This window comes from Vombatus ursinus, unplaced genomic scaffold (assembly GCF_900497805.2).
Source record: "Vombatus ursinus unplaced genomic scaffold, bare-nosed wombat genome assembly UNPS02014798.1, whole genome shotgun sequence".
Lineage (NCBI taxonomy): Eukaryota > Metazoa > Chordata > Mammalia > Diprotodontia > Vombatidae > Vombatus > Vombatus ursinus.
In genome coordinates, this window is record NW_020954576.1 from 54,018,256 (window position 1) to 54,027,811 (window position 9,556).

The 9,556-nt window shown below is 44.3% G+C and overlaps 1 protein-coding gene across 2 annotated transcripts; it reads left to right on the forward strand.

Moving 5' to 3' along the window:
- Positions 1–927: 927 nt before the first annotated feature.
- RIT1 (Ras like without CAAX 1) lies at positions 928–9,556 on the forward strand. 2 transcript variants are annotated; one of them, XM_027871297.1, is made up of 5 exons: positions 928–1,027; positions 1,634–1,690; positions 5,370–5,443; positions 5,677–5,868; positions 6,938–9,556. In XM_027871297.1, the coding sequence occupies exons 2-5, from the start codon at positions 1,636–1,638 to the stop codon at positions 7,166–7,168; spliced, it is 552 nt and encodes a 183-aa protein (XP_027727098.1). In that variant the 5' UTR covers positions 928–1,027; positions 1,634–1,635; the 3' UTR covers positions 7,169–9,556. The 2 variants fall into 2 exon arrangements, with proteins under 2 accessions (XP_027727098.1, XP_027727097.1); XM_027871296.1 differs by lacking the exon at positions 928–1,027 and adding an exon at positions 1,299–1,396.

Genomic DNA, 9,556 nt, shown 5'->3' on the forward strand with positions numbered 1-9,556 from the left:
GTGTAGGGAACTTCCTCTGCATCTTCTCAGCAACCTGGCTCCCAGAATTGCCTGCACAGGAAGAGGTTAATTCACTTTTTCAAGGTCAGGCTCTATGTGACAAAGGCCTGACCTAGGCCTTGGTCTTGACTGTAAGGGCATCTCTTTAATGCAATGCTACTCCACACTGCTCCGTGGCTATGCATAGACTTTCATCTTCCTAGCCCTTGGAGGTCTGTAGGGCAGAAAACGGGAAGTCGAAGAGTGAGGTAATAGGCTTAGGACTGCTGCAACCAAGCTTTAGCCAGTTAATTCTATTCACGTGAATTTTGGGAAGTGAAATACGAGTTTGCTTTCCCTTTTTATGGGAAGGTCACCTCATCTTCACAAAAAACACGTTTTCAAAACAACAGCTGCTGTTTGAAAGCACTGCCCAGTTTACATATAGGTCTAGTAGATGCCTACCCCACCCACCCCCCCTTCCCCCCGCAGCCCATTACTGGACCTAGCATTCAAACTCTCAGCAGCTGCTGTGGGGGAGGACTCCATCGGGTTTTTAAATGCTAACGCCTTTGCCCGTCCCTGGGATTTTAGGCCGGTTTGGATTGAGGCGTTATGCGTGGCTCCCTTTGCTTCATTCCACTTTTGCTGTGGGAGTGTCACCAATCTGAGACGGGGTTCTTCCATAAACTCCGGCAAATAGCCCGAGCTGAGATGTTTCTCCAATTTCAGCTTTGATACAGAAACTGAAGGCTGCGTTGCCTACGACACGGGACCAGCCACGGGGCCCTCTGGCGTGGGAGCGCCGGATCCAGCCGGACAGCTGAGGCGCGGCCCGGGGCCAGAAGGGAGGCAGAGGAGGAAGGGAAGGAGGGAGGGGGCGGGGCCTCGGCGCCGAAGCGTCACGGGGCAGCGGGCCCATCCCCCTCCCGTCCAGACGGTGGCGGCTGCAGGCGCCATTGCCATCTTTCCCCTAGCCGAGGGAGGGGTTACAGGTCAGGGTTCCCGGACCGCCGGGCGGGGTCGGGCCGAGGTCTCCAGTTCGGAGGTACGCGGGCCGGGAGGGCAGAGAGGACCTCGGGGGGACGAGACGAGCGGCGGCCACGGGGCCCCAGGCCCTTCTGTCCGATAGCCCGGGGTCTCCGTCCCCGCGTTGCCCCTGCCCGGCCCCGACCCGACGCCACTGTGGGGGCGTGCACGCTGGGGGAAGGGGACCGGCCGCGGCGCGGGACCGTGTCCCCTCCGCCGCGCCCCCGGGGGGGCCAGGCGCGTGCCCGGGGCAGGATGGACGCGGGCGCGCGCGCGGGTGGCGGCGGGGGCTCCTCTGGAGGGTCCGCGGCGGCGACGTCGGCGGCAGCGGCGCAGTCCCGGGAGTACAAGCTGGTGATGCTGGGCGCCGGGGGCGTGGGCAAGAGCGGTAGGTGACTCCTCGCGCCCGCCGGGCCGGACCAGCTAAGTTGGGGAGCGCGCTTGGCCCCGCCACCGGCCGGTTGCATTCCCTGCTCCCCCAAAGCCGGGGCCGGCCTGCCTCAGTTTCCTTACGCGTGAAAATGGGGGTGGGGGTGGCGGTGGCGACTTGCCTGCTTGGGCTTTTCCAGGGTACCCCTGACTCCGAGCCCCGTGTTCTCATGAACTCACGCTTCCTCTTTCGTAGCCATGACCATGCAGTTCATCAGCCATCGATTCCCCGAGGACCACGATCCCACCATCGGTGAGTCGGGCTAACCCCCCGCAATAGAGACAGGGGTTGGAGATTCACACAGCGACCGACAGCACACCCCCTTTATCCCCTCGGATGTACCCCGTGTCCCCGAGTCCGCCTGACCAGGACTTCTTTCACCCCTTCCCAGATCCCCCTTCTTTGCTTCAGCCTCATACCATTCACTTCTGAACACCCGCATATTAGAAACAGCACTCAACTTGGAATCCGAGGACCCAGGTGTAAAGTCATGCCTTTGATCCTTGAGCTCCCTGTGTAACCTTGAGCTAATCATTTCACCTCTTTGACCCGAAGTTTTTTCCTTAGCTGATTCGTTATCTAAGTCCTGAGGTCATGTGCAGCATCAGAGCCGATCCTACATCCTTCACTGACCACTGATGACGAATGCACCAGGTTGCAAAAGAAGCTCCTCTAGATAGGGACTTTATGAACCTCTTTAGAGAGCAGATATTTTTACTTAGTATCAAACCGTTGAGCAGAAAAACCTATGTAATTTGTCGGTCCTTGCTCACATCTTAGTGCCTATAAGACGTCCTGTGTTGAGCATCAGTGCCACCACTTATCATCTTCAGCTTTTATGGCTGGATAATATATTAAATTGAAAGGGGGAGGGGGAAAAAGGCTGAAATGTCACTTGCCTGGAGCTCTTTCTGGTTTGTCACTTCTCTGAAGGCCTGATTGGAGAGGTGCTATGTAACTATGAGTCAGCCTGTTCAAATTTCCACAAAGGGAAGCAGAAAAGCAAGTAGAGCCAACCCATTGAACTCTTGCTACCCCAGACATAGCCTGGACTTCCCCCCATCATCCCCTTCCTTTGCTTCTTGTTACCTGGAATTGATAATTTGGTAAGGACTTATCCAGTGCCTTTCAGTAGTCTTGACTCTACTGATGGCAAGAAACTTGTGAGAGGAGGAAATTTACTGTTTGCTTTGCTTGGGCTTTAAGAAAAAATTGCCATCCCTCTGAAAGATGACTTTGTGATATAATGGAAAGCACTGGATTTGGAGTCAGAGAACCTGGGCTTCAGCCCCAACTATGTAACTAGTTACCTGTTTACCTTTTGAATTGGTACCTGTAGCACCTGGAATATAGTAATTGCTTATGATTGTTGAAGGCAGCTAGGTGGCACAGTAGATAGAGCTCTGGCCCTGGAGACAGGAGGACCTTCGTTCAGATCTGACCTCAGACACTTGACTCTTAGTAGCTGTGTGACCCTGGGCAAGTTACTTAACCCCAATTGCCTCACCAAAAAAAAAAAAAAAAAAGATTGTGGATTGATTGGGTAATTTAACCTTTTAAAAATTCATTATTTTATGTAAAAGTCAGATAATTGTACTTGGATTCATTCATTCAAAAAACACTTATCAAGTGCAAACAGTGTGCTAGGCTCAAAATATGGAGACACAAAATGAAACAGAACCTACCCTCAAAAGAGCTTACTTTCTGTTAGGGGAATAGCAGGTCCACAGTTAAGTAAATATAAAATCTGTGCAAAGCATTGTGCATTGGGGGAAAGGGAGGCAGCTTCTAATAACTGGTCGGGAATCAAGAAGCTCTTTTAAGAGGTGGTACCTGCCCTGGGCCATGAAGGAACCTAGGGATACTGAGAGGCAGAAGTGAGACAATACAGGCCAGCATAGGGGCCAGTCTGCACCATGGAAAATGCAGTAGTAAAATCAGTTTACTTGGAATGTAGAATGTATGAATGGGAATAATGTACAGCAAACCTGAAAAAGGAGGTTGTAGCCAAGTTGTGAAGGGCTTTAAATGCCAAACCCAGCAGTATGTGTTTTATACTAGAAGCAATAGGGAGGCTCTGGAGCAAAAAAGCAGGAAGGTGACAGTATCGGATGTGTTTTAGGAATATCTACACCTGCCTTACTGGGTTCTTCTGATGAAAGTTCTTTGTAAAACTTAGAGCCCTATAAAATGTAAATGACTCATTATCATCAAGTAGACTGTAAACTCCTTGAGAATATTTATTCATTCTTTGGACCTAGCCCAGTGCCTGGCATTTAAAAGCTTGTTGATTGGTCAGGGCACAAGATAATGTGACTATTACCCCCGAGTTCCAAAGAATTAGGATTGATTTAGAAAGCTTACCTAATGATGTTAAGAAAAACTTTCAGGGACCGCTGTAGCTGCATTTATGCCCAGGGGACAGCCTCCACAAAGCAGATCAGGCAGATATCCTGAATGCCAGATGACCCACCTGGAAGAATTTCTATAGGGGCAGGCCTCTGGGGCTCCTTACCCCATTTTCTCTGTAAATACAAAAGATTGCTAGTTTAGTCTGAGCCCGATGGCATGCCATAATGGACCAACCTTGTACATGGTCTTTCTAATGGGCTGGATCTAGAGAAATAGAGGGCATGCTTTTTAATGCTGTATCAAACTACTAACATTTACTGTGGAGCTGTTCTGGGCATTTTAGAAATCCATTTGATTTTGATCGTAAAGTCATAGGCTCATCAGATTTAGAGCCGGAATGGAACTTGGATATCATCTCATCCATCTCCTTCATTTTACAGAAGAAACTGAGGCATAGAAAATGAAGTGATTTGCCCGTAGTCAAACACATGCCAGAGCCAGGATTTGAACCTAGGATTTCTGACTTCAAGTCCATTTGGTACTGTTGCCATTATATCAAGTTATCCACTATAACTAGGTTGATGAGTATTCCAGAAACATGCGAAAAAACTGATAATTCTATATGTTAATTTCTTATGAGGAAGCCATATTCCAGGGCAGCTAGGTGGCGCAGTGGATAAAGTACTGGCCCTGGAGTCAGGAGGACCTGAGTTTAAGTCTGGCCTCAGACACTTGACACTATGTGTGACCCTGGCCAAGTCACTTAACTCCGATTGCCTTAAAAAAATTAACAAAAAAAAAGAAGGAAGCCATATTCCTGAGTTATTTTCCTTGTTTCTTTTTTTAGACACAGTTATAGCCTAGAAGGACCAAGTCCTGGGACTTGAGGGCAGGGAAGGATTTTTCTTATGTTACAAAGACACACATATCTGTAGTCAGTGAATGTTTGTTCCTGAATGTCAGTCACTTTGTCAGTACCAGCCATAGAAAAAGGGTGCTTGAAAGGTCCAAGTGGATCTTTCAGTTTTGATAGTAAGGATTGCCCCAGCAAAACAAAACATATTGTAACGTTTAAAAAAAATTTTAAATTAATTTATCTTTAGTTTTCAGCAATCACTTCCATAAGCTTTTGAGTTTTAAAATTTTCTCCCCCTCCCTCCCCTGCAACATATCTTTTTACTAGATGTCTTTAAAAGAGTTTGTATTGCCATTATTTCGATATTAAATAAAATATCAATAATAGGTAGAAGAATGAAAATTTTCTTAGACTGGATTTTAAAATATTTGTAAACGAATAAAAGACATCAATAAAGACTTATAATTTTTTTAAATTGTAAGCATAGTATGTAGTGTACTTAAATGAGACAAATCTCATTTGAGGGCAGTGTATTTAAAACATTTCCCTAAGAAAATGTAGGTCCTTAGGGAACCCAGCCTGTACCTAGGTCTGCAAAATAGAAAAAGGCGTAATGATTAAAATAAGATCTCATGTGTCAATTTTACTCAGTCATGTCCTTTCTTAGTTTTTCTAATGGTATATAATACTAGCTAAATTTTATACACGTCTTCCCTTTTGTAGAAGATGCATATAAAATCCGAATTCGTATCGATGATGAACCTGCGAATCTGGATATATTGGATACAGCTGGACAGGTGCGTGGTTTTTAAAACCCTTATTGCCGTGAGTGAAAGCTTTTTGACTCTAGTGAAGGGATGGGAAAAGTTTATATAGATGAGATCACTACCCCAATTCTATCTTTTTCTTTTCATGCACTCTGACTCAGGATAGCAGGTAATCAATATACTTCTTCCTTTCTCTGAAGCAACCAGTTACTGTATCTGCCTCTAGTTCTGACAAACCAGAATGTTCAATATTTCTTTTGTAGGCAGAGTTCACGGCCATGAGGGACCAATACATGAGGGCAGGTGAAGGATTTATCATTTGTTACTCCATTACGGACCGTCGAAGTTTCCACGAAGTTCGAGAATTTAAGCAACTGATCTACAGAGTTCGACGGACAGATGATACACCCGTGGTGCTAGTGGGAAACAAGTCTGATCTGAGACAGCTGCGCCAAGTAATAATGGAGAGGAAGCCTCTGTCGGTGCTATCTGATGCCTTTTCTCCTTATGTCCCTTTGTCTACTTTTACCTTGAATTGAAATGTTTGTATTTGTGTCCTCTATGTGGGAGACGCCTGAAAATCTCCCTGCTACCAACATTACATGAAAACATGTTGAATGCAAACTATTACGGGGAACATTTTTGTGAAAGAAACAAACCATAGGTTACGATGTAAGGCAGACAGCGTGGACAGTGGAAAGGGCACAGAAGACCTGGGTTTATGTCCAGCTTCTGCCACTTTACTGCCTGTGTGATCTTAGGGAAGTCTTCCAACCATTCTACACTTGAGTTTTCTCATCTCTGAAATGAAGGGAATAAGCCTAGATCACCCTGAGGTCCCTTCTAGCTTTAAATCCTATGATGCTTTGATTCTCTTTTGTAAAAGAGGATCAGATGACATATGGAGACCACCTTAAATAAGCAGGAGCAGGTCCCTGGAGGTCATCCTGTAAAACAGGTGAGCCGCAACAGGAGGAACTTAGTTCAAAGGTTTCACTTCCTGATAACACTGGCGAGGATGACTTAAGAGAAACAGTGGAAGACTTTAGGTCGAGGAGACACTCATAACTGTTTAAAACCGCTTCCCTAAGAGCAGGAAGAGAAACAAGAATGCTGAGATTCCTATTAGCTTTTAGATTTAGCATAAGGTGAGTCTCTTGGTTTAATCACTTTATCTGCCTGAAGTATATCATCAGGATTATAGAATTTGATACATACAATTGTTTTTTTCAAAAAGTTAGATTTAGATCTGTTGGTTTAAGCATAAACTAGTGCTTAGTTTATTTCATAACCTCATAGATTTTAGAATTGGAAGGAAACTTAGAAGTCACGGGTACCATCTCCTGCATAGTTTAGAAGTCTTTATTGCCTCCTTGACCAATGCTTTTCCACTCTCTGCCTGGATATATTTAATAATGAGGAGCTTATAACCTCAGAAGATAGCAGCTCATACCACTGGCAGGGAACAGTTGTTTTTGTTTTTTTTTTTTTACAAGGAACTTTCTGTTGTGTTCTTTCTCCAAGGTCACCAAAGAAGAAGGCATAGCTTTGGCCCGTGAATTCAGTTGTCCCTTTTTTGAAACTTCAGCTGCCTATCGGTACTACATCGATGACGTGTTTCATGCCCTGGTGAGGGAGATCCGTAGGAAGGAAAAGGAGGCAGTGCTGGCCATGGAGAAGAAATCTAAACCCAAAAGCAGTGTGTGGAAAAGACTGAAGTCACCTTTCCGAAAGAAAAAAGATTCAGTAACTTGAAGGGACAAATTAAAATCTTTGTACCTGTGAACTGCAGCACATAAGCAGAGCAGTCCAGTGACCTGCAGAACTTGCTCTTCCTTGTTTGGACCATTGTTTTTTTAAATAAGGCAGAGATGAAGGGACGTGCCTACTGGGGTTTTCCAAAGAGGTGGTATTTGGAGTAATGTCTCCTAGTTTTCCGGCTTATGAGCCCAGTAGGAAAGTGCCTCCATTTTTGTTTTAAATTGTCACTTTTGAGTTTAACCCATAAGTACTCTGAACTCAGTTGTTGGTGTTAATATGTCAGCACAAAATGTTTACACCCAGCGTAGGGTGTATCCCTCATGGGAACTGCACCAGGCTCCCAAGAGAGTAATTTTTCTGCTGTGCAATCTGTATTGTCTTTCAACTTTCAGTTTCCTGGGGTTGCCCCAAAGGAGGGACCTTTGTCTTTTCCTGTTCATACTCTGCTTTCTAAAAGCAGAGCAGAAAGTCAGCCCAGCCAGGAAGCCTGTTCAAGTCAGTGCTAAAGATCGTCAGATAGGTGGTGAGCTGACTCATGTCGCCATGTGTGAGATGAAAGACTGCAGGTGGTGAGGACATGAAGTGTATGTGCAGGGGCTTGGCTAGAATAGATAGGTGAGCAAACCCCGAGATCCTCGCAGCATACTAACTCAGGCCTCGGTTTCCTAATCCACGCCCAAATTGCCATGTCTGCTGGCATAGGTGAATACAAACAAAACAAACATAGTGAGGTTTCTCCTGTGGTTCTGATTTGCTTGGCTTACACAGCTTTGCATTTCTTCAGCCTCGCTGAGGTGAATACTATAGAAGCCATCAGAGGATTGCCAAACTCTTCATTATATAAATCCTAATCCAGTTTACCATCATCTTGGTTAAAAAAATTTTTAAGAGGCATATAGACCAGTACATTTACTTGCCGTGCTTGTAATTCTCTCTTTTTTTTTTTTTAAATCCCTCATTGTTCTCTAAAAAGACAGTAATGCACTGCCATGGGGAGGAGCAGGACCTGGAGAAATGATCTTTTAGGCTCCTCTTCCCACTGTTGAGATCAGGTAAAGTTGTATGTGTGCCTTCTGGACATCCAGAGCCACTAGACTTGGTGCTTAAATAAAATAACTAACATTTAGATTTTACCCAGTTGCAGCTCTCATTAAAGGGGCCATATCTTTAAAGTTTTAAGTTCCTACGAGTTCAGTTGATCCTTGAATTTCCTCATGAGAACTGCCTCACGCATATTGAAATGCCATCAGTGATGTTGAGTTCTCTTGTCTTGTCAGTATCATTTTGATAAGAGAGCTTGGAATGTATAGAGATGGGATTCAGAAGTGCTCAAAGTAATTCGTATTTATAGGAAAAAAAGTTTTGACATCGTGTCCACCTTTCTCTGCTTTGACCTTTTAAGAAGATGACCTTATATTTATATAGCACCTTAAAAAGAAATAAAATTCCTTGTTCCACCCTTCCTCAGATACAAGAGAGGATAGGGTGGGCAAATTTGTTTTCCCCTTATGGGTTTGAAGAAAAGATTTTTTTAATCTGGATATTGCTGCTAGATAAACCATGTGCTACAATATTCAAGACAAGTAAGAAAGCATGACCCAAAATTAACATTCAAAGAAAAATGACTTTCAGGGTCCTTTATGGTTTTGGGATCAGAGGGTAGATAGAACAGTACAATAGAGCCGCATTGCACCTTATTTTAAATGTCTTAAGACACAAATTTTGTTAGAGACATGAAGCATTATATTAATTATGAAGTCATTTATGTCATCCCAGAAATTAGTAACTACAATAGTGAAAAATGCTGTTCCGTGTTCATCCCCTTCAACCGCCCCCCCAAAAGATCTGTAAGGCAGAGGGGAATTCTGTGCCATGTAATAGGAAAAGGAAATAGCTGGCTTTTGATTTTAAGATTATCACTTCTATTTTTTTTTTCAATTTCTGTGGTCAATTGGCACATGCTTTTTAAGCTCCTACTATGTGCAAGACACTGTGCCAGGTGCTGTGAGGGCTACAAAGCCAGATAAGGCACTGTCCCACCTTTCCTCCAAAAGATTACTGTCAAGTGTTTAAATTGACAATCCACAAATTAGCTAGGTTAACTAATCCTTTCTTTATCTTTAACTTTCAGGCCTTTTTAGCCTATTACTTTTGGAAGTTGAAAGGCAGAACAACCAGGCCAAATCATTAAATTGCTGCACCTAGTAGGATTTGCTTTCAGGAAATGGGAAGGGGGCATGTTTCAATTTTGAAACAACTAGTTAAGTCAACAGCAAGTCCTTGTCTGTGATAATCAGGAAAAGAAAGACAATGCTTTTCACTTACTCACATATATGAAATTATTAATTGTACTTGACAAAATACAGAACTTTTTAAAAAACA

Bases quoted from the DNA above. Each gene is read 5' to 3' on its own strand.
- RIT1 (XM_027871296.1), top strand. From the start codon at position 1,366: ATGCTGGGCGCCGGGGGCGTGGGCAAGAGCG. The intron at 1,397-1,633 runs GTAGGTGACTCC...CCTCTTTCGTAG, and splicing joins CGGGGGCGTGGGCAAGAGCG to CCATGACCATGCAGTTCATC. The intron at 5,444-5,676 runs GTGCGTGGTTTT...TTTCTTTTGTAG, and splicing joins TATTGGATACAGCTGGACAG to GCAGAGTTCACGGCCATGAG.